This window comes from Colias eurytheme, chromosome 12 (assembly GCF_061535395.1).
Source record: "Colias eurytheme isolate Ceu_HAF_F1 chromosome 12, ilColEury1 Martin Lab GWU primary, whole genome shotgun sequence".
Taxonomy (NCBI): domain Eukaryota; kingdom Metazoa; phylum Arthropoda; class Insecta; order Lepidoptera; family Pieridae; genus Colias; species Colias eurytheme.
In genome coordinates this window covers 3,129,017-3,154,818 of record NC_142991.1, presented here as the reverse complement: position 1 = coordinate 3,154,818, position 25,802 = coordinate 3,129,017, and the positions used below count along the sequence as shown (strand labels likewise).

At 32.5% G+C, this 25,802-nt stretch overlaps 1 protein-coding gene across 3 annotated transcripts in view; it reads right to left on the bottom strand.

Annotated features, from left to right (window-relative positions):
- Positions 1-4,757: 4,757 nt before the first annotated feature.
- LOC149903860 (uncharacterized) overlaps positions 4,758-25,802 on the bottom strand; it is an 81,941-nt gene continuing 60,896 nt past the window's right edge. The window contains exons 1-3 of one of the 3 annotated variants that reach the window (XM_090107627.1): positions 11,607-11,782; positions 6,406-10,726; positions 4,758-4,968 (exon numbers count right to left, since the gene is read on the bottom strand). In XM_090107627.1, the coding sequence (XP_089963753.1) occupies positions 4,958-4,968; positions 6,406-10,726; positions 11,607-11,657 (4,383 nt within the window). In that variant the 5' untranslated portion in view covers positions 11,658-11,782 and the 3' untranslated portion in view covers positions 4,758-4,957. Of the gene's footprint in view, positions 4,969-5,991; positions 6,246-6,405; positions 10,727-11,606; positions 11,783-25,802 lie in introns of those variants that run through there. The other 2 variants (XM_090107625.1, XM_090107626.1) reach the window with 2 other exon arrangements.

Below are 25,802 nucleotides of genomic sequence, written 5' to 3'. Positions count from 1 at the left end.
GATCATTAAAATGATCATAGATATTTGCTTTCGTCAACGAGGACCAACGAAAGAAGTTTTGGATATGACCGTATCGGATCTTCACTCTTCTAAGGTAGGTAGAAAAAGGTTTTGAAATCTACTTCACAGTGGGTAGTATAGTAATATGACCTAATAAATACAATAAAGGTTAGAGACGTTAAATAATGGGCGCATGAAATTGATACTTCGTATCCTAAAAGTTTACGCTTCAGGAATCAGGAAACCACCATTGGTTTACCAATTATGGAAATTGGAATTGAACAAATCGTATTTACCAATGCAAAGCCTATTCACAACAAAGGAAGGCGAGTCGGATCAAATATCATCTCGCAGATGATTTGTGGCGGTGGTTTCGAGGATTGTCACCAAGCCTTGTGTCAACGGTATGTTTGGTATCGTAATTCAATGGCACTAGCCGACCAATTTTCATGTAAAAACATCGGAAGAGATTTTTTAATCGCAAAGCGATTGAATGTAACAAACGACGATTGATTACGTATAGTTGACCTCTCATAGGCCTATTTTAGTTGCCCGGTCTTGTAGGCAATTTATTTGACTCGTTTTTTTCAACCCATTTAAACCTCATTATTGCACCCATGAGATTTTTCTTCAGGGCTCAAACAATAAATCGCTGAGGGATTAGGATAATCGTTTGATAGACAAGTTTCTTGTCATCCCACCAGGATTATTATATTGTATAATAAAGTTATATATATACAACTATAAACGTAAAACGTTTAAGTACTCAACGAATGCTGAGAATACTGACTGTTGAGTTACATAGGATAGAGGATAAATAACGGAAAGTCAATCTTTCCAAACAAAAGCCTCTTATTATTAGATATTACTTGGAACCCCTACCCTTAACGAGAAAGCTCTGCCAAATGACTTCTCATTTCTTTGCTTTGAGGGGGGGGGGGGGCAATAAATGAAATGCAGTACAGACTATACGGCTTTTAAAATATAAGCCTGGTAAGCGAACTAAACTTTGCTGGTTTAGTTCTTGCTATATCGCTATCCGTGCCTGCTTCTCGTGTTTACGGGTGAATTAAGTTTATCAATATTCAATAGTCATAAATGCAATGCTATACAGAGGATATACCTACTGCATTTAAAACATGACAAAGTCTGGTAAGCAAACTAAACTTTGCTAGTTTAGTTCTTGCTATATCGCTGTCCGTGGCTGCCTCGCGTGTTTACGGATGAATAAAGTAATGTCCTGTCTTCGCATCCACAGCCGACTGTCATATACTGTCATAATCTTAACACAGCTTCATTTGACATAGCTCCCCACGAGCTCAGTTCTTCATTTTTGCACTCGCACAAGTGTGGACAACACAAGACCAATGCCTCCATTGGTAGCAGTTACAATCAAGGGCTAGCAAGGTAGGCTAGCCATATTACGGATGTTGGAACAACCGACTATATTTAGGGCAATTTTCTTTGTCCAGTGTAACGTTTAGACTGTCGAAGCATTCCTACGGAACAAAGATGGGATCAGATCTGCATCCTTAATGAAGTTAATCGAAAGGAGATACTTTCATACGACGATAGTATTCAAAATCTACCATATTCCTGAACATAATAATGCATAGTTAAGCTTATAATCTCTCTTGCCATTATCCTGCAGCAGAATTCCTTGGCGATAATTTGTTCTCGTTAGAACGAGCGAGGGTTGTTACGATAATATGAGAAATCCTGTCAGTTACAGACCTGAACGACGCGATAGAGTACCGCTATTTCAGTAGTAGTAGCACCTAGAAGGGTGAAGGTATTCTGGAAAGCGGAACTGAAGGCCCGGTCAGCAGCACCAGCCACCTAATAGACAGTGTTCAGTGCTGCACCACTATAATCTGCAAAATGACTCTGACGGTATGAAAATGTGGAGTACATTTTCAAAATATCAAATGATATAGTTGGAATAAAAACCCTATTTGCCTCCGTCTACCCAAAAGTCATACGGAGTAGCTAGTAGTAGTTGTTTGGTTTAGAATAAGTACCTATAGTTAAAATCCTTTGTTACTGACTGGATAAAGGCTCTTTACCTATCTGACGTTCATATAGCTGTTGACTACCTAGTGTTATGTACAAACACTATTATTATAAATAAGTCACGTTATGTAGTCCCGAGGCTTTCGGTATATAAGTTCTGATGTAAATCATAATTATATCTTAAAACCGAATTGATTAGAAGTAACGTACTTGGCTGTAGTAATTGCAGTTTTGGGACACAGATAAGCTCCTTATCATTTTAGTCTCTTGAGTTCAGTATATTTGTTTTCAGTACAGAGTTTATGACCTATCAGTTTTAAATAAATAATTCATGCATTGTACTGAAAGTACTAGCCATGTTTAGATTATGATCGGTGGCGTTGGCTCTAAACATTAATAGATATCGCACGGTTTGGTTGGATGTTAAAAATCTGTATTATAATTAAAACCGTTTACCTGTTTTGATATTTTATTGCCTTATTCAAGGGGTGACCTTTTTAAATTTATTTCTGACCCCAAAAGTAAGGACCAAGGTCTCTTCTTGTCTGCTTGTAGCAGGTTGGGTTAAAACTGTGTGAGTTGAGACAGGTGGTAATTTTATGTTAAGATGATTCAATTGTGCTTCTGCAGAGTTCTAATTGAATAAATAAAGGTTTGAGTTTGAGGTATTTTTGCCTCGTCGGGATCAGCTTTTGCTTCATTTTGTAAGTAACATCTAAATGCTTAATTGAAAGTCGTTACTGGCGCTTTCACAGATTTACGCTAAAGATAGTGGAAATTGTAGTAACTTTAACTTTTCAAGCCCAAAAGGTTAACTAAGGTACACTTGAACCAATCTCATAAGTTCTAATACTTTTAATCATTATGATTAACTTTTTGGTTCTTATTTGATTAACTTTTCATCTGGGATTGTTAATATATTATATAATATAAAAATTTGTGTGATTTATTGGTAGGTATACTATCTGCACACCTTACTCTTTCAAATAAAGAAATAAGTAATTACTTATGTTTTCAAATTCACATTGGCGTCCATATATTCTACACCAGGTGGGTAACAAACGGGTCTCAATAAGTAAGCTTCAAATTACGGTCAAGTGTTTAATAGCTGTGTTTTACCTGAAAATAAAACACATATTAAATACTTACCTATATTTGAAGCTTACACTTAACGTCCACCTGTTGTGGATTTCGACTCAATGAAAAACATCCAGCGCCCGACATTATCGTGCGCCCCGCCACCTGGTGGAGAGGTGTGCGAGAGAGATAGCATATATACAACGGAAAGAGAGGGAAAAATAGGCGGAAAAAGCTAGGTGCCTTCTCAATAAGTAAGCTTCAAATATAGGTAAGTATTTAATATGTGTTTTATTTTCAGGTAAAACACAGCTATTTAAATAAATTTGTGGTGTGTTTGGTATGATACAATTTCTAATATTATGAATGCGAATGTATTATAGTGTAAATGAAAAGTATGTAATGTTACGATATATGGACCGCTAAATTGATTTTGAAGATTTTGGTAGGTATAGAATGGATAAAATTAAATAAAAAATTATTAATATTATTTATTAGTTATTTCATTTTAAATCATTAATTATTTCTCATTTTAAAACATTATTATTATTGTTCTATTTATTATTGAAAAAATAGCACTAAACCCGATCTTTTATTTTATTAATTTTAATATTTAAGAAGTGCATACGTTTTTCTGATATTCCAATTAAACATATTTTTTTAAAGTACTTATAATTAATACAAAAAAATATTCAAATGGAATAAACACACTTTATTCACTTGGTAAACAAATTTAAAATTACATATTTATACTTTATTCATACATTTCTCCTTTAATAACATATTGAACATAAAATTTACATATGATACATATTTATTTACATAACTTATCGATAGCTCATCACGCAATTGATATCTATCCATCCCTATTTGTCACACACACATCTATATAGTATCTATAGCTCATCTGCCTACTATGTGCACAAAGCAATTTGTGCAATACACGCGCTCTATACTATATCTATACTCTAAGGATAAAATATTCTAGGTTTAATGCGCTGGCTAGGTATAATGTGTAGAGGCGACCGCGGCATAAGCTGCGTCCGATAGGTTGTTGAAACTTTATTTTTCACAGTGTCTTTGTTATCTGTGTGTGTTTCTCGTATGTTTCGCTGTGAGTTGACTGTGAGACTTCTTTGGTGGCAAGTCTACTTTGTTCTATGCATATTTGTATATCGCGCCATCTATGAAATTTCGAACAAACTAATAAAAAAAGACGTACGCTTTCATGACGCTTTCATAGAAACTAAAATTACTCTGTATGCCATAAGATGGCGCTGTGGATATTATGTTTAATAATAATATTATGTGTACGAGCAAAAATCTGAAAATAGGTAATAATAAAAAATATGATTTCAAGTTTCCGTCTATTGTGTTTCAACAACAAAGGGGAAAAAATTGTGCACCTTGTGTAATTAATTGTTTTACATAAACATAGTGTTATAAAAGAAAATGTTAGTCGTGTCTAATTATTTAAAATCCATATATTATTTGCTCTGTGAAATAGGTACCTTTATGTAAACAGAGAAGTGTTATTGACTACTGTTTAATGTTTATCTGATTTGATTCGTACCTAGCTTTTGAAATACTTCATAGTCATACGGAGGTTGCCGTTTACGCACTTCACATTAAGTATTAGGTACAGGAAGTAAAATAAAACAACAGAATAACTGAAACAATTTAATTAAACCAACATTATTTCAATATAAATAACGCTCGTTTTATAATGGAAGCCTCTACGTACAAGTAGCAATGTCACATACAACAGGATAAAATTACGTAAATAATAATACAATATAAAATAATTTATTAATTTCGTAGGTTTAATATCGTTGTTTAAAATCCTGAAGAGCAATTATTGAAGCATTCAGTTTTCACCTAAAAGAAAGAGAAATTAATATTAAATACTTAATTATATCTAAAAATAATAATTTATTACATTATAATATTGTAAGTATCCTTTACCTACTAATTTTTATTTGACAATTTATTAATATTTTATTTATTTTCACTTATTTGTAATGACATTTGAATTTTATTAAATAAAAGGTAACATTAATAATCGGTCTGCTCGTCTATAATTATTACAATAATAGGGAAAATATAGAAGGATTTTGCGAAACGCTTAAAATCTTATATTTATTATAAATAAAGTCACAATAATAAATGTTAATTAATTATTAAATAGTTTATGCATATAAAATTCACAAAACATAACATCAAAATAAAAATGAAAACCATGCAAAAATTATAAGGTCATGCATCTTAATATACCTAAGTATTTTGGAAATAAGAATAGCCTTAAGTATAAGTATAGGTAATATTCATTCATTGCTCTGAATAATTTGGCACAGTCTTCAAAAGATTACGTAATTACTAATAAATTTTCATAAAATATGTAGTAATTATATTTTTAAAATTTAATTTACATATTAACATCACAGCATAATTTTTAATATTTTTCTATTATGTGAAAATTACCGAAAAACTGGAATATTGTAGGAATTTTCTAAAATATTTCATAACAAATAAATTGTTGTTCATATGTTTGTCTAGTTTAATACTTATATCAATTTATGTACCGAACTGCTCGAGCTGCCCGTGTACGGCCGCCCTAAGCTGACGGTTGTAACATGAATTCATGTCTGTAATTTAAAAATATGTATTTTCCAGTTGGTCCAAAGCTCTTCATTACAAAAATTATAAATAATGGAAAATGGAACATTTACTAGTGCTATAATTTATGTTAATGTTCTTCTGGTTAAGAACCAATACCATTATTGACTACATATAATAAAATCAATGACTTCTTAATCATTTACGCTTGTTTTATTTCACTTCCTTGTGCATTAACATAACTTTAAGTGTGTTAAAATTACATTGTGTGTGTTGTTTAAATTACAGGCATATTATACTGTGGTACAGGCATCCATATAACTTGCAAAGTCACTTAACTAAAAATCTGTCTTCTGTGATTTATTTATATAATTATTAAATTAATAGCATGGCTATAATAGTGATCATTGCTAACAGCAAGCCGAGCAGCATCAGCCAGTCCAAATCTGCCAAGTGTTGGGAGAGCATCACAGTGTAGGAACAAGCTAACATCAACGTGCCTGAGTCGTGCCAATTGCGCTTTGACTTCGTATTACTGCCTGTCGAAATAACAGAAACAACAAAAACATAAAACGCTAATGTTAAAATCACAAAAAAAAGATTCTCAAGACAGCAGTGCTTACGTGTGAATATAACAAATGAGAGGGATGCATGATCAATGTGAAATCCAAATAGCGTGCATGATAAGTGCCCACATACCTTTATGATCGTTTTGTGAATTATTGTTTTGCCTTTTAGCTCTCCATGGAACTACGTCACTTGGCAGTGAATTACTTTGACAAGCAGTGCTTTCATCAACCGATAACCTTCTGAGTTGTTGATTCATCGTCCGAACAAGTTTTGGTGAACTTAAATCAGGTCGTTTCTCATCGTCTGGGTCGTTGTTATTATGAATAATGGATTTATTGACTCTATCCTCGAACTTAAATATTGTAGCCAGTTCTTCAGATGAGTTATATTCAGTCGAATCCGCGTCATCCCGTTTATCTTCTTTTGCATAAGAGGGTATATTAACACGTTCAGGAATGTCTTTTTCTGTATTAGCAATCGCCTTAGCTAAGCTATCAGTTGTACTAACGTCAATTGCCTCTTTTTGTGTTGCATTCGCTTTTTGAGCTGTTTTGGAAATAAATATTTTATCATTCACTTCTGTTATACCAGCAATTAAATCAGAAATACCGTCTTTAAGCTCTTTAAATGCTTTAATTTCGTTTAGCTCTTTTACTTTATCATCACTAGACAGAAATGGATTTGAAGGATGGAATTTTAGTGATGGTAAATCAGTATAAGAATTTAATCCCGGTGGAATTTCCACCATTTTTGTATCATTTTGTACTTTAACTGGTATTATATCCGGTTGAAATTGGTTTTCAACTGGTGCTACTACCGTTTCTTTTACTTTTAAAGGATCTTCTTTTTCTTTTTGTACATATGACGTTAGTCGGGAACTTTCATCTTCGAAATTGATTTCTTTTTCATAACTATGTTTTAATCGATCTTCTACTTTGTGTAATTGATTAGATATTTTGAGCAAACTGTCCTCAGTTTTTTTACCTGTGGTTTCCTGGACTTCGTTTATTTCATTTGGAAAATTGCCAGTGGCTATCTTATTCTGGTTTATTTCATTATTTTTAACTTCAGACACCACATCGTTATTGGAACTATTTGTAAGACTGTTTAAAAAGTTAATCCTGCTGTCTGATATTTTATTATGCGTGTCTAACAAATCATTCTTACTTCTATTTTTATCCAGCTCAGCTAATGCGACTCCCAATTTATTACTCGTATCCATTGCTTCTTGTGCAAGCATACTGAGTACTTGTTGAAACTCATCTTTTGATGATCGTTTAGATGCTTGTGGTGATTTATTGGATGGTGATGATATTGTGGATTTATCACATGATGATGATTTAGCAAGACATTTATTTTCGTTGTGTATAAATGAATCATCCTTAGCAAAATGATGGGTGGGTGTGTGTGTATTATTAGCAAATAAATTTACAGTATTGTGCCGTTGTTTTACCTTATTTCGAGGATAACTGTCACGTTGAATATCGTTGTTTTCAAAAGTATCACGAAGGCGCCTCATAACGTCACTATTACTATTAGTTTTTTGTAAGCTAGGTTTTTTGGTCATATTGATAGCGTCATCTATTTCTTTTTGTATCATTGTAAAGATATTTGCAGATAGAGACCTTACAGCCCTCTTCTTTTTAATATTATTCGTAGAGTCTTTCGTGAAGGGAAATTCTGTATAGTTATGGTTATTATTAATTAGGCCACTATATTCGTCTCCATTAAATAATGTTGAATGTCTGCTATCTTTGCGTAGGCTTCGATATGCTAAATCGTCAGCCACAATATCAGGTGATCTTTTAGGAATAAAACGCGACCTTCCTTTATTTTCTGGCGTAGCATGTAAATAGTCACTTTGTGGTGCTGGAGATACTGGCCCGACGGGTATACCAAAAGGTGGTTGAGGATCAACAGTTCTCAGCCTGCTATTTGTTTGTTTGATATTTCTATATACAACATCATCATGTATAATATCAGGTTCATTACGGTCAGATTGCCTGTCATCATCAGAAGCATACGGTACATAAACTGGCGATGCTAACATATAACTAATTTGAGCTTGCGTGTCTTTATAATTTGGCTTCTCTTTATTGGTTGTCGAATTTAATCGACGGAATGCCATGTCATCTTGTAATTTGTCTGGTAAGGTAGAACGTCTTGATATTCGCCTTAATGGCGTAGATGGTTGACTTTGTAATTTTACATTATCATCGTTGCCATTCCAGTCATTACAGCGATCGCTAAATTTGGGTGTCATCAATTCTCTTCTTTCAGCTCTATCAAGTAAGTCTTCATCACCCAAGCCAAGACTATTGTAAATAGCTTCTAATTCATTAAGAGCATCATCCAGATTTGTTGATTTTCTTCGCTCTGAACCTTCTTCGTCAGATGGAACCTGATAAGAGTTTGGAATAAATGTATCAGATTTGTGCCGTGTATGTGTTTTCAAAACAGGCGACGTATTGGATTTTGGAGGTTCTACCGTAACAGAGCGTTTGTATTCAGTTGTAGCCTTCCATGATCTAGTTTCCGGAGCTTTACTTTGTGTTGTGTGAGTTGTTTCTGATACATCTCTGTTCTGTCCCCTATCATTTACTTTAGTTTTATCCAAAAATATTTTGTTTAATTGCGTGCTACTGGAATAATCGCTGCTACCTCTTGAATTTACAAAAGTTTGTTGACGCCTTTGTTTTTCAGCATCATCAATTTTTTTCCAAAACTCTGATGCATTGCGAGGTCTTCTGTAAATGTTATCCATTAAATTGGATGTTGTCTGTGAATCACTTAAATATTGATTTTCAAAACCACCTTGGCTAGTTTTTATACTAATTGGTCGCCGTGACCGAGGAGTCTGATCAGCATAATACAAATAATCTTGATTTACTTGTATCGCTTCAGGTCTCATAATTTTATTTTGTTCTAATCGCTTTTTCCACATGGGACTATTCATATACATTCCATAGTGATTAGGTTCAGCAGAAACTGATGCGGGCCTTCGAGGTTGTTCATTTCTGTAATTATAATTTTGCAAATATTCGTTATTTTGCATCGCGATATGATCTTCAGAATTAGATATTGGTCTTCGTAATCCGTTAAATCCTGAACCAATTGTCCTTTCTTGACTTCGACGCATAATTCTTTCAAAGTCATTGTTAGGCACACCATGTAAAACGTTCTGTTGGTTAGTATTCATCATGTTTCCACCCAAAGAACTAGTATCATGGTACATTGATATGGGCGTGACTACTTTTCTTTGCATATCACGTGGTGGAGGAACAGGCGGTGCTTTTTCCTCAGTTTTAACGTTATTTACATTTCCAAGTGGAAATTTAACACACATTACATTATTGGGATCCTCATATTGATTAATAGATGGAGTTCTTTCTCTGATGCTATTAGGATGAAGCAAGTCGCGATGTATATTGTTATTGGGATATTTAATGGAGTAGTTAATATGTTCATTGTTAACTTTAGCATTAAAATTAATCGATGATGGATAACTTTGCGTGGAGGGGAATGAAGATACTGATTCGGATTTCATCGCACGTCGATTTAAATCATTTAATTGTTCTGTATGCGCTTTGTTAGTATTTTCACGTTTACAAGTTCCATAACCACTACTCTGGCTAGTAGGAGTTCGTGTCAACATTTCAACTTCAGCTTTTGAATATCCTTGTTGCAATAGTTCCGCTTCTTTGTTAAGTTGATGCTCTTCGTCTCTTGATAATCTCTTGATGTACCGTTCATTTCGTGCACTCCTTGTCCTTTTGTTAAGAGAACTATCTCTTGAACGCATCAAAGAATCGTCGCTTCTAAATCGCAACATTGATGAGGAATTAGACGATTTCAATGATTCTTCATCGCTACTCGAGTCGCCCCTCATACTATTCCTTAGAGCTTCCACTCTTGCTTTTAGTCTACTCTTTCTCGATTTTTTAGTTGAGGTTTCTAATACCATCTTTTCAGGTCTAATGTTACTTTCATCTTTTACAACTAGATAATCATGTTGGTCGGCACGAGTGTCGCGGACTCTCGGTTGATAATTCAGGAAACCTGCTGAGGGATCGGATAAGATTCCATCATCAGTAATATCTCGTACAATAGGCTTGGCCAAACTTTGAGCTCGCCGTGTGTCTCTGATAACTATGTGATCAAAGTTATTGACAGCAGGCGCTCGCTTTTTCTTTTTGCTCTTTCTCTTCGATGGTGATCGTCCACCTTCATCACTTTGTGATGACGAGCCACTTTCCTCTTCTTTTTTCTTTCTCCTGAACAATTTTCCGATGGACCATTTCTTATCCTTCTTACTACGGTCGATGTCAAGTTCAGGTTGAGGTCTATCGATATGGCGTTGGACGGAAGCATATTCTTCGTTGTATGGGCGGTAGGAAGTAGCTGATACCCCGGTGATGTCTCGATGAGGCACAGGTGGAGAGTTGACAGTCTGGAATTGAGAAATAATAAATTAAATAACTACGTAAAATTAATATATAATATGTATGTATAGGGGTCAAACTTTACTTCATGATATAATTATGTACTTAATTATTTAATTAGATAATAATTTTAAATTAACCTTCTATTAATTTAAATATTTTAGTAAAACTTATCTAATTAAAATTTAAAAGACAATGCAGCCAATGTGGCGCTAAACGATAGACGGTTTCTTAAAAAAATGTTACCTAATCATTGAAAAGTGTAAATATAGTAAAGCTTTGCAAACAGTTCACTTATTTATCTATCAAAAGTAATGTTATGTATAAGGGCTGATTTTTCAATCCTTGGTTAAAACTTTTTCATCGAATAATGTATAAAACTACCATTTTAAAAACGTATTCTAATTGCCCGTATTTGACAGTTTACGTGACATTTTAATATTAACGTGTAATACTTTATTGGAAGGATAAGTTTTATCCAAGCATTGAAAAATCGGCCCTTAATTGTTTAACGCTAAATATATCGTACAAAAAATGATGAACCGACTATCGCCTTGCAGTCTAGCCGAAGACAGGCAAGCAAGGACGGCGACTTGGCGTCCGTTCAACATTTCGTGTATTTTTCCCGTTTGTTTACAGCTGGCGAGAGAGGAAGCGATTGCCATATTTTATCTTTTAAAAGGTCTTAAGTTCAAAGTCGTCTTGCATAATAGAGATGATAATTCCATTGATATTATCGAGATATGAACGTACATTGTTTTTAAATATTTGATGGAATTTTTTTGCAGTTTAAAAATCATAAAATTTTGAAGACACACGAACAAAAAAGGACCTTTTTTTAAAGTTTGTTGTACCCATATTATAAGCACTAACGAAACACCAACTTACGGGCAAAAACGATAGAAAGTAGTCATTACTGGTCCTTTCAGCGACTAGCATCTTTACAATCACCAACTATTTAAAGATCGGTCACAAATACGACTCCCACCGCGACTTGGCCGCACTCACAAATACTTCGTTAACACATCATTTTCGTATTTCTATATTTTCCTCACCTATATAATAATTTATTTACTTCACTAATCGTTTAAACAAAATTTTTACTTATATCACGACATTTTTATATGTACAAATGTATTTTAGGTCACATTAACGACACTATAATTACGTTATCCCTAGGTATATTTACACTATGAATAATAAAGGAACTATTTTAATACGAATTTCACAATAACATTTGTGATCTAAAGCAGACGCGTGCGCTCTATCTGCGTTCCCGCGACTTGTGATTATTTTAACAAAATTTAATAGTGTGTTCATGTGTTGGGGTCGTTTACACGATACTAATATAACATATCAACATGGAATTTTAATAGTCTGAAAATTTCACCAATTCGGTTAGAAATTGTTCAAGGCTTGTGTTTGTGATGTTTATTGAATTGCAGATTTATAGCCTTTTATTATAGGCGACACATCATGTACAATAAGTACATATTACACAGTACACACGTTTTGTTCATATACATATATTGGTGGTATATAATCAATAATAAAAACGGATTCGATTTACAGACAATTTTCGGAATCGTAAAATTTACATTTGATTAATGCAAAATTAACGCACAAAATGTCGTATCGTAGTCGTCGCGTGTAACCACACCAATTCTATATTTTTCGCTCATAATAAAACAGACGCGATGTTCTACAATGCTAGTTATTTGTGTATTTCATATTATTTATTTTTTATAAGACCAATTCACTTCAGAATGTAGTCCTGAAATAAACTGTTATAAATCAACTCTTTGGATACTATTTAGAGAATGATTTAATGCGTTAAGGAGCCACAAATTAAGGCTCTTTAAATAAATACTCTTGCATGTTTTAAGAGCGTTGATTAATGTCTATCTAATACCACAGTTTATCTTAGGGGCGTTTGATGCTATTATTTTAATTAATGTTGAACTAATTGTTGTAAGCATTGAAAAAGAAAGTTAATATTTTATTTTCTTTGTTACTTTTGAGAGCAATTTCTAAAAATATAAACCCTTCAAAAGAATAAGTTAGTAGTGGATCAATATCGGTATAACGCGATAAATTATCATTTTTACATAAAAGCTCATTTTTGGATTAATGTTTTCTATTCATTCTCAGTTATTTCATTTTACTTTTCATTAATTACTGGCAATTACAAATTTTATTCCACTCTACATAAAAGTTGGTTTATTTTTCCTAAGCAGATAGATGCGTTTGACGTGTATTTCAATATTATTTTGAGCTTTGAAGCGTTAAGGTTCTTAGTTCTATGACTACACCTACATTGATATTTTCAATATTTTCAATTAGTAGGTAGTCAATTCTCATAAAAAGATAATAAGAATTAAAAAAATTAAAAGTTCTAATCAAATAACGATGGATACGCAATAAGAGTAGATTTAATAATCAATAACTTAATTTCAATAAACATTACATTACTACATTAAATAAATTGAAAACTCTACAGTCTACTCGATAATTGTAGCTATGTGGGTACTTGTAAAGATATCGTAGTAATTCGAAGAAAGGTTTTAAAAGATGCCTCTACCTATACCTATATAAGGTAGCCTAGAAAACTTTCCTGAAAAGACTCATCTATTGCTTTTATTTGGCCGAACGAACCATGAGATTGGATTCCGCCGTGCACGTCAGATTCTCAAACAAGCTTGCAATTTTGTTGTTAAGCTCGGCCTGGATACTGATCGAGATTCAGAATCTATCAGACCATAGGCAATTTTTAAATGCGAAAATTAAAAAAAAAATATGTTTAAGAAATGTTTTGCATCACTGTTTTGATACTAGGTTATAGGTAATATGGTAGGATGTATTTGTTCGTTAATACGACAGATAAAACTATTGTAACTGGCTGTAAATCTTTAGTGGAGCAGTGAGCACAACTAGCGTGTCGTGTCATGCCATATTGTCATGTTATGTCACGTTATAGTTAGAGCCACACCTCGTAAAGGCATTCTCAGTGTTGCCAATTTGGCATAATTTATGCTAAATTTAGCATATTTTTACATTGTTTAGCATTTTTATTTGTTGTCTAGCATATAGCTTATTTTTTAGCATATAAAATATTATATAATAAAAGTTAAACCATATGAAACCAACTACAGTTTTGCTACCTTGCATACGTAAATTTAGTCGACATTTCATGGACATGCACAACTTCCACCTTGGAATTCTGGAATGAAGTAATGGATTATAAAGACGCAGCTGGTAATAACCCTTTTGCAGATTTATCACAGCTGGCTTATCACTACCACATTCCAACGCGGAAATAGAACGTGTTTTTAGCCAAATGAATGTCGTCAAAACTAAGCTTCGGAACCGTTTGTCGGTAAAAACTTTAAATGCCATTTTATACATAAGATTCGGCCTAAAGAGGGCAGGAAAATGCTGCTACTCTTACACAGTTCCGGATAATGTACTGCGCTCTATAGGCACCAAGGAAATATATTATAGTCTTGGCAATGAGGCTTCCACGTCTACGTCAACATTATCGGCTGCGGATGAAGACCAAGATATTAATATTTTATTTGATAATAACACACTCGAATAAGAGATGTTATTATTTATGATGTCATTATTTACATATGTGTAAATAAATGTGTTGGATAAATCAAATTTTAAGTAAAATGTCGTTTTATTTGACATTAAAAATTTTTAGCAAAATATTTAGCTTAATTATAAATCCTTTAGCAAAATTTTGGCAAAATTTTAACAGCCATTTAGCAAATTTTATGTTAGTCTTGCTGGCAACACTGGGCATTCTTAAGGGTGCTATAACAGATTTTTAACAAAAACCGCTATTTTACGGTACAATTTTAACTCAAAGCACTTACACGTGAGAACAAAGTAATATCTTAATTTAAAGATAATATATTCAGTTCTACGATCATGTTATAAAAATTGTACGACGTCATACAAAATTGTCACTGAAATACGATTTTCCCAGCACAATGATCGCATAAAATGCAAAAAAATGGGGTCTAAAACGGTACACTTTTAAGAAAATTAAAAGCCTAATCTATCTTCTTACCTATAAATTATTGAGGGATATATAGTCCTTTATAGATTGTGATAATTTTTTTGTATCTAAATCAAAATTTTATTTCAATTATAAGCTAAATTAAAAATACTTGTCGATTTCTTCATACATTTTGCTCTCGCGGGTCGTCAGACCGCGCTCAGAAGCGCTCTTGGAAGGACGGGTGTATCGCTCCTCGTCCCAAAAATAAAAACGAATTAGAAAAAGATTATTGTGCGTATACTGTCGTTTTCGTGATTTGAAATATTTGATACTTTATAAGAGTAAACTGTATAAGTTTCATATTCCAGTTATTTGTAATTTAAAATTATGTTTTAAAAATTATGTTGACTGAGATTCTCTTTTTTTATGGGTTGTTGAACGGATTGGTGGTAAAGCAATTTGACAAAACTTAAATCCAAAATGGCGCCGACGAAAATTTGCCATCTTTTCGTCATGGGTGTCATTTTCATGGTTTTTTGGGTAGCTATTAACCAATATGAGGTCAAAAATAAAATCCAAGATGGCGCCGACGAAAATTTTACATCTTTTCATCATGGGTGTCATTTTCATGGTTTTTGGGGTAGCTATTAACTAATATGAGGTCAAAACTAAAATCCAAGATGGCGCCGACGAAAATTTTACATCTTTTCGTCATGGGTGTCATTTTCATGGTTTTTGGGGTAGCTATTAACCAATATGAGGTCAAAAATAAAATCCAAGATGGCGCCGACGAAAATTTTACATCTTTCCGTGATGGGTGTCATTTTCATGGTTTTTGGGGTGGATATTACGCAATATGAGGTCAGAACTAAAATCCAAGATGGCGCCGGTGAAAATTTGACATCTTTTCGTCATGGGTGTCATTTTCATGGTTTTTGGGGTAGCTATTAACTAATATGAGGTCAAAACTAAAATCCAAGATGGCGCCGACGAAAATTTTACATCTTTTCGTCATGGGTGTCATTTTCATGGTTTTTGGGGTAGCTATTAACCAATATGAGGTCAAAAATAAAATCCAAGATGGCGCCGACGAAAATCTTTGTTATTTTATTTTAGTTTACTTCTTTATTATTAAGAAAATTACACCTATGACGAAAAGATGTCAAATTTTCGTCGGCGCCATCTTGGATTTTGGTTTTAACCTCATATTCGTTAATAGCTACCCCAAAAACCATGAAAATGACACCCATCACGAAAAAAGTCAAATTTTCGTCGGCGCCATCTTGGATTTTGGTTTTAACCTCATATTCGTTAATAGCTACCCCAAAAACCACGAAAATGACACCCATCACGAAAAAAGTCAAATTTTCGTCGGCGCCATCTTGGATTTTAGTTTTGACCTCATATTTGTTAAGAGCTACTCCAAAACCTTGAAAATGACACCCATGACGAAAAGATGTAAAATTTTCGTCGGCTCCATCTTGGATTTTAGTTTTGACCTCATATTGGTTAATAGCTACCCCAAAAACTACCCACACTTGCAAATGTGTTTGCTACGTAGGAATAGTTCAGATTTAAGAGTATCCTAGGTAATGTGTTATGTGACGAATACCTATAATTTATTTCATTCCGACTATTTTTCGGAATAACATACATTTACTAAGAATTGTATACAATGCCGGATTTAATACAGTGCCGGTAACATCATATGTATGATAATAATTCTACATTTCTTAAAAAGCTTTGATATTGTATACAATTCATAGATTATTATTCAATGAAATAATGATGTAAAATAGTCACACTTTTTTAAGTTGTTTGAATATATGTACTAACATACTTATTAGGATCGTACCTACTAATAAAAGTAACAAAATGAATTTTTAAAGTTCCTAGTAATCTTCTGGAATCAATTTCAATAAAAATACATAATATCAAAAATTAAAAATAATATCAAGTATGAAGATGGTCTATAAAATGGAATGCGCTATGTTTACGTGAGCGTGATATTGCCGCGAACAAAGTTACGTCGTTAGATACCTAAATTTGAGTAACGCAGATTTGTGACAGCGTCCTTAACAACTGGGTGTAAATTGATATCACCAAAAAAATAACATTGTCTATACTTCATAAAAAATCAGAAAGCTTAACTTTTATTTACGTCAATTGGAAATAAAAAATGGTATAACTTTAAATGTGTGTCACAAGAGTTATATCACAAATCTGCTAAAATCTTACATGTATTGCAGAAAAAGATTACGCAAGCCATTGCAAAAAATATAGATAGATACAACAAATATTATGAATCGAAGCAGTTCCATTCCTAAATAATATTATGTAGTATAAATAATATTTAATTAACTCAGAAGAACTCTGTGATAATTATTAAAACACTTCCAACGCCAAATGGACTGTGACAGGATAATTAATTTCACCTGATGAAAAAGAAAAGCTAATATAAGAACTTATGTGATTCTCTACACATACTCGTATAGCAGCTAACTAAATATAATTATTTTATACTATGTAAAGCCGTTTATTTTTTGATGATTATGATGATTTAATTGTATATTTATTTACTCTACAAAGTTGCGGCAGGTATTTGGTTATATTTCTCTCAAACAAAACTTGATAAAAATAACTATATTCGCTGCATTCGTCGCAAAAGAAACTGAGAATCTCGCTCATATATATCTAGCTCACCTTCACTTGTCATAAAATAACTAAACTTTTGTTATAAAAACTATTCTCAAGTTTATATTCACTATATTCAGACATTAGGCGTTGCGCAAAAACTGCAGATAGTAAATAAATAATATAGTTATGCCATTTACAAGTTGGATAGAGATGCAAAAAATGGGTCTGTAAAAACGCGTAAAAACGTCTTGGTTTCTTGGTTTAGACATTATGTTACACTGTCATCTGTTCTTCTCAATCTGTTTATTTTGAAAAATCGTACTTCCTGCGTCGTCCTATTTATCTTTTATGATGTCTTGTCAGTTAACAATAATTCTCAGATGATTCTCAACGGGACATGTGTTTAGAAATAACTCGGAGCGACCCATTTCAGAACGTCTTTTAGTTAATGAAAGTTATGTTAAATTATTGCGAACGTATTTTATGGTTAGTATGTCACATTTTTAGAGAAGAAGCATTGATGGATATATATAGCTTTTGACTTCAATAAATTATGTCTAAGATCTAAATTATTTTTATAAGGGATAATTTTAACGTAAGGCACCGTATTTGATATGCAAGACATGTTTCAGTGGTTTGCCTATTACTGATGCAGTAATTATCCTACTAATATTATAAATGCGAAAGTTTGTATGGATGTTTGTTAATTTTTCACGTAAAAACTACTGAACCGATTACAATGAAATTTAGCACACATATAGAGGGTAACTTGGATTAACACATAGGATAGGTTTTATCCCGGAAATCCCACGGGAACGGGAACTATGCGAGTTTTTCTTTGAAAACGCGGGCGAAGCCGCGGGCGGAAATCTAGTATCCTCTGTTTGTTAAAAAATGATATTTCGTATATTGCGACTGTAATTAACTTGTCTCACGTCAAATGGTTCATAAAGCTTCCTGTTAAACGTTGCCACACGATACTTAGCAGTTTTTTCATAATTTATACGTTTCCTTACTTCTATTCAATATCGAAAATAAGTTGCTATGACGTATTAGGGCCGATTTTTCAATGCTTAGATAAAACTTATTCATCGAATAATGTATAAAACCACCATTTTAAAAACGTATTCTAATTGCCCGTATTTGACAGTTTACGTGACATTTTAATATTATCGTGTAATACTTTATTGGACGGATAAGTTTTATCCAAGCATTGAAAAATCGGCCCTTAATGTTTCAAAAATCTTAATAACCTATATTTCCAAAGCACATATGTAGTATTCTTTCCAAAGTAAATCTTCTCGTATATTTTCAAATAAGTACCTATTTGGAAATTATTTCAGTTTCAATCATATTCCAATTCTATTATTCCGAAAATCCGAAATAATTTAAAACCGATTTCGGAAGCGCTTACATCACGTCACGTCACGTCAACGTCGTTTAACCGACTGAACCAAAGTAGCTTGAGCCTTGAAGCTTCCATCCTGACTGATGTCAATTTTAACAACGCGTATCCGGTTGAGTTCCACCTTATTTATTACGATTTTACTCTCTCTCGAACGATTGGGGTGTGTCTCTCTATGGTTGGTATGTAAATATCTTTTAACAGTTATTAATAAAGTTTTACGAGGATGTTCTTAACGAGTTTGTTGTTTAATTTGAATGTGAAGCTTTTTAACATACCTATGTATGACAATTCATTGAAATACAATCTATGTGAAATTAATATCATAGTGAATTATGGGTGTACTTGAAAACGTGTTATTGCCAAAGGTATCTAATAATGGTCAAGTGGAAAAGTAATGTATGTATGTATGTAAATAGTTACCTAGATAACTAGCGGCTCGCCTAGCTTATTGAGTACCTAAGTATGGTATGAAATTGAAATTAAAACGCTATAACAGGTTCGTTCACGTTTTTTTTTTACAAATAACTTTCGAAATGTCAATTATTTTATAGACCTAGTTTATTTCTCTATTTTGCAATATTTTAAAAACACAAATACGTATTTGTTTTCATTATCTATTAAATTGAATATCCTATCAGCTTTCGAAGGATTAGAGAAACCTTCATATCAAGTTTGATAAAATCTTTTCAGCGATTTTACGGAAAACATAACAACCTCCCGCATAATATTAGTAAAGAAAACAAAAACCAATATGTACTTATGAGTTATGACCGGCCTCCTGGGATGGTGGTTCGTTAGGATTACAATAGAGCGTACTGGGTTCAATACGATAGGTGTAATAAAAAGAGTTTTTATCTTAAGCATGTCAACTAAATGCCTGTATAGTTAAATGTTAGCGAAACGAATGATTTGCAAACAATTCTATATACCGATAGCTTACCCCTAAACAGTTTACAAAGGAGATTTTACTTCTAAGACTATAAATTCAACCTCAATCCATTCCAATATTCCGGTAGCTTCAAATAAACACCACCCACCTAGGATTGCGTAGAAGTCTAGGAAATATATGAACATACAAATTTTCCATTGCCCAATGTTTCCATACATCACATGTGCAACGTCATTATTCACCATTACTTGTCATTTCCTAGCCTCAATGTGTTTATATTACACACGGTGGAGATAAAAATACCCATGAGATAGTTATTGACTTTTATAGCAGGCTACGAGCTATATTTGCAATATGACTATAGTTAATAGCTATAATGCTAGTCTGAATATTCGTATTTATGTCATTTCACCGTTGATAGAGTCTTGATAGAGTTGTACATATATAACTCTATTAAATATAAAGCAGGTAAAATATGTTTTAGAATGTTTGTAGAATATACAAAATATACGCAAGACGAATACATTTACGTGACATGTCATTAGTTTACTAAACTATTTAATATAGGAAATAGAATGATTCATTTATTAAATTGTTGTATTTGTTATTTTATAGGTAACAATGGTATTTTGTTATGCACCATTATCACTCCCTGCTTGTGCCAGCTTAGCCCAATTTAAAAAAAAATGAATAAGGATTAAGCTCTAGTTATGTACTACTAGATTGCTATATAGCACAATATTTTATATGTATAGAGTAGTATTTGAGTTCGGTCGTAAATAAAACATCAAATCTCACCCCTATAGACCATTTCTTTAATCACGCTCACAAATCTACAATCTCATATTGACGCACCATACCCATACACAAATAAAAGCATACAATGCACCGTGTGAAATGCCATAATGCGTCACCAAGAAGCGCCAAGACAAACGATTTGCGTCACATCGCGCAACGTTAGGTGACGTTAGCACACCAAATAAGTCACGGTGACTTCTAAGCGCATCATCAATTTAATGGTGTCGTGTGAAGATACTTTGATGTGTGGATAAGATTTATATATAGCGTGATTTAGTGATAAAGACATAGGTTATTTACAATTATGGTATATTATATGTAATCATTTGATTACATTAAATAATAAATCGTATTAGGCGTCTCGTAAAATGAAAGTAGCTGTAATTACCTGAAAAATAGGACCCTATAGCTTATTTATTAACTTGATAGATGTATACCTTAATCAAATAGAGTAATCACCACTTTATTTCTTTTTTTATAGCTCAAATAACGTGAAAGTGATAAAATCGGAAGTCGTATAAAATTAATCAATGTCAACTTATTTTATAGCAGCTATAGAATATTGCCATTCTTCAAATGTTACGATAAATAGTTTTATTATCATTAATGTATAAAATATAGTATAAAAAAGTCAATTCCCGCTGTTTGTTTGACCGTAGCTTCTCTATGAATGCTTAGACTTTTAAAACTAAGCACGATACGGCTTTTGATAAATAAAGTAGTTCAAGAGGAAGACTTTAGTATCTAAGTACATATATCATTTGTTAAATTTTAAGACAACGCGGGCAATCTACGGGTAGACAGCTAGTTACTACTAACAATGTACCTTACATTGTTTTTTTTTTTCAGGAACACGTGCGATAATAACGTCACAGGATATGATGCACTTTCCCGCTTAATATGTTCAAAGCCGCGCCAATAATATATATATTAATACTTCCCCTCTTATACGTGTGAGCTCCTGCTAGATTGAATTGTGTAGGATTTGTTTTATTTTAACGCCTTTGTAATCATCTATTTGTGGGCAGAGTTAAAAACACATGCGTTCATAATTTATATACGAAAAGAGGAAATATACGAAATGTTTGTAGTATTCAGAAATGTATAAGAGCAATATTATTTTTGCAACTGCTTTGATACTATTATATAAAAAAATAGATAAGGATGCAGTATCCTGTTTGTTCAAATTAAATGTCAATATTTATTATTCTTGCATGTTTCTAATAAAATTTACATTATTTGTGTTAGCACAAACATATTATAAATAATTAAAACTTCAGAATATTCTTAAATTTGGAAACTCACGTTTTTAATTATGTTGTTATTAATGATTACTAATTACGAACATAATCGAATATTTTAAAATAATGAGCGTTAAACTGCGGCTAAACGGTTCACAATTGACGTTTCCGGCCGCCATTTTGAGCAAGCGGATATCGGATATAATCATAGCTCATAGCGATGTAATATGATGTCATAATTTGTATATCTAAACAAAGATGTGTGTTGAATAATGAATATATTTTTAGCTTACTTTTGAACAAATTCCCGAAACACAAAAATTGAGGCGTATGCCTTCCATTCATCAGAATCCAATAAAACGCTGAAAAATAATTTATAAACTGTAGAATAAAATCAGATTTTTATTCTTGATAGATTAATAAGAAAGATTGGTTCAGGTGGCATTTATTTGCTTGCTTGAAGACATTCAATCGGTGAAACAGATCTGAAAATATGCCATAGTACGTAAAACGAGAAAAAAAACTGCTGCTGGACACATAATTTTGTAAACACTTTAGCCAGTTGCCGCTAAGTATTTGAATACCCTTGCTAACTTTCGGTTAGTTATTCACTGCATTCAACTGCACATATGTATATATAAACCAAAACTTTATTACGGTCAAAGTAATCTACATTACAGATCTTTATTTCGCATAGCATTAAAATCTAGCAGTTGAGATGTAAGGCGCTGATAACAGCAATATATCTTAAATATGTGCCCAGAAAATACCATTAGACTGAAGTTAATAGTCGACAGTTTGATAGAAATCGCTATTTTTATGTTCCCAGTTAAATCTTATACTATTATTATTATTACTACCATACAAATATGAATAACCAAGAAAGACTAATTTGTTTGTCAATTGTTGAAACTTCAATACTTTAAAGAAATTTTGTTGTAAAAGGTGCTCAAAATATTAATTGTTACGTATAGATATTTTGATGGATTTGTTCTGTGACTCCTGAAAATTTATTCAATCGCGACTCGACTTCAGGTTTAAAGGAAAAAAATGGAAGAACGTGAATTCATAACATAAACTTTCTTCTGTGTTTAATCTGTGTAATTTCATCTAAGATATCTCAATTTCAACCTTATTTCAACCCTTTTTAGTTTTATCAATACACATACAGACTAATACAAAATATTTCTAAGATTGACAAAATAATTGAAAACGTAAGGGATGATAATATTTACGAAAGAATTAGCAATTTAATATGTAAGTACCTCACGAAAAAAAACGGTGTTCAGTTTCAATTATTAAAACAACAAAAAGCGTTCTTTTTAGCTACAATGAAAATTAAAATACAATTCCAATTGTACAAATAAAATGGACAAATAAATGTTTATTTCGTTCTGATCCCATTACCAATGATGCTCTTAGGGATAAATAGCAATTTGCATTCAAAGAATTTAGCAATTTCCCATTTTCGCGGACCTATTACTATAATCTAGAAAGTCTGGTCTGTAGAAACGTCCTAATCGCGGTAAAATTGAACATTAAGTACGTGGGGTCCATTTGGGTTTGTCCCCGAATGGCCTCGGGACTCCATTTCTGGAATTGTCGAAAGGGCGGGAATTTCGTTTACGCATGCCAACCGCACGTGGAAAAATGGTATTATCTCTAAATATTATGCTGATAACCTGTACATAATGAAGTTATAGTTTAAATACGGATGAGAGGTTATGTGATGTTTTTTTGTTATCTATGGCGATTTTAGTATCATAAAAGGCTAGTTAAGTCTTTGTATTTGTGTTTAGCTTCGTAGTTTAGTTTTTTTGAGATTTCTATTATGATCGTATTGTAACCGTTGTTTTTATCAACTTTCTAGGAGATTAACATCCAATCTGTTCATTATTTAAAATTTTTCAAATAATGAGATAATATAATAAACAAAGAAATATCATTTTTTATTTAAAATAAAAGAGGATTCAATCTGGTACGAGAAAATATAACATTAAATACAGTTTATCGTTTAATTTACTCGTGAATCGCACTGAAGCTTATTTAAATTTTAAAAGTAAATTGCACATTGCAAAAGCGGTTTAAAATGCACCATTAAAGTTTCTTCAGGTGAAATATTTAAACTGAAATTATTATCCTATATGATAATTCCTCTGCATTTTTTAATATGAAATTATACGGCCTTAGATAGTAGATACATATTATGTATATTTTCCGATACGAAAGGGTTCCCTCATTACACGCTTTATATTAGCTTCACCTGTATGTTTGTAAGTTTGTAACCGACTTCTTTGGGCGCGATTTTGACCCACTTTAAACGGCCAGATTTTGTTCAAACTTTGTAGATTTATTGAGGACCGATGACAATACACTAATTTGATAAAATAAATAATAGGTAAAAAAAAAATAAAAAACACGCGTTTTATAGAAAACCGAACTAAAAGCGTGTTTTTTAGTTTTTTTAAACTACATATTATTAATTGTTTATTGTATGTTTTCTCGCGTATACTTTTATACAGTACGTACTATTTTACTTTCTTTGCTTTAAAATAAATACAGTGCGTTTAATTTTATTTTATTTGAATCTTTTAGTTATCTTACACAATTCATGTATTTAAACAATATCATTTGATTAGGCTGTGGTTATATGTACATTTATTTCAGTGTAGGTATATTGAATACTTTTTTTTAATTTTGTAATTTCATCATTTCATAATAATTATACTGAAAACAAATGTAACAATACACAAACGTATTTAACCCGCTTTTCAAACTACACTTACAAATGCAACATCCAATGCATATTTATAACAACAACCTATTTTTCACTTACTTGGGCGCTCGCAATTGAATTTAAATCTCTACAAAGGAATGTCTTGGAGGGAGCCGTGCTATTTCAGTTGCGGACCACGTGACCTGACAAATACTAGCTAGCTATTAGCGCTAGCTACTGGCTCCAAGTGCTTGACCTACTCGACTGCCAACCCATTCCATAACTAATGCTCTTGTCTGTTTGGAACTCGGGAATATATTCGTTTGTTGAAAATATTGTGGAGTGTTTGGCAATTTTGTGGCCTTTATCAATTTAACTATGTGTAGGGAACGTTTGAGCCACGTATATTTTTGTTATGCCTTTGTAGAGTTAGTGTTGATATTTTGAAGTTGATTAAAATCAGAACGATCCTCTATAGTCTACGTGGTTATGGCGATTGAACTATACAATCAACTCTTTTATAAATTCAAAGTACCTTAGACTTATGTTTTATTTTTCTTAATTTTTTTATTATAATAAGAAAAATAAAACATAAGTCAAACGGTCCATAAATTTATAAGTAGCACAGAAAATTTCAGTAATGACAAACGTAAGTGTCGTTAACCGTCTCGTAAACAAAAGCTCGTATTTAAGTCCGACGTCGCCAATTAAGCTTCCGAATATAGCGAACAAAAGTGCAAGTGTAATGAAAGTTGTTGCACGATGACGTCACTGTGTCATTGTCACAATTTGAATCATTTAGTAGCCGCTGCGAAGACAATGGCTCGTTAGACCCATGGGCCATCAAAACAATAACACGACCATCGCCCTAGAAATGGAAAATAGACCGATTAAACGTAGAACGGTAGAACACCCACACGCTAGGTGCAGGCTATCAATGTATTTATAACGATAATTTCGTGAACACGGGATGAAAGGTCAATGCCTCCTCGGTGTATCGAGAGATGTAATTTATCGACGATACCTTTTAGTTTTCATTTGAATTATAATAAATTGCTGTTAATGTAGGACGTGTAAGTGTTATGAAAATTGGTGAATGATTAACCTCGATCTATGTTAAGCGGTTCAATTGATACACAATTGATGTAGAAAGACGCGCTCTTGGTCGATTTAATAAACTTAAGTCAAGAATCAATAAGGAGTTGTTTAATATACATAATATAATTTATTTCAATTCCATATTTCAGGGAATATTTATAAAATTACTCAACTATCCAGACCCTATCCTATAAGTAATTATTAACAAAATGTTTTAACATCAAGTAAAATGTTTATGTTTTAATCTTTAAATTGTCTAAAGAACGTATTTAAATAAAATTCATTCAT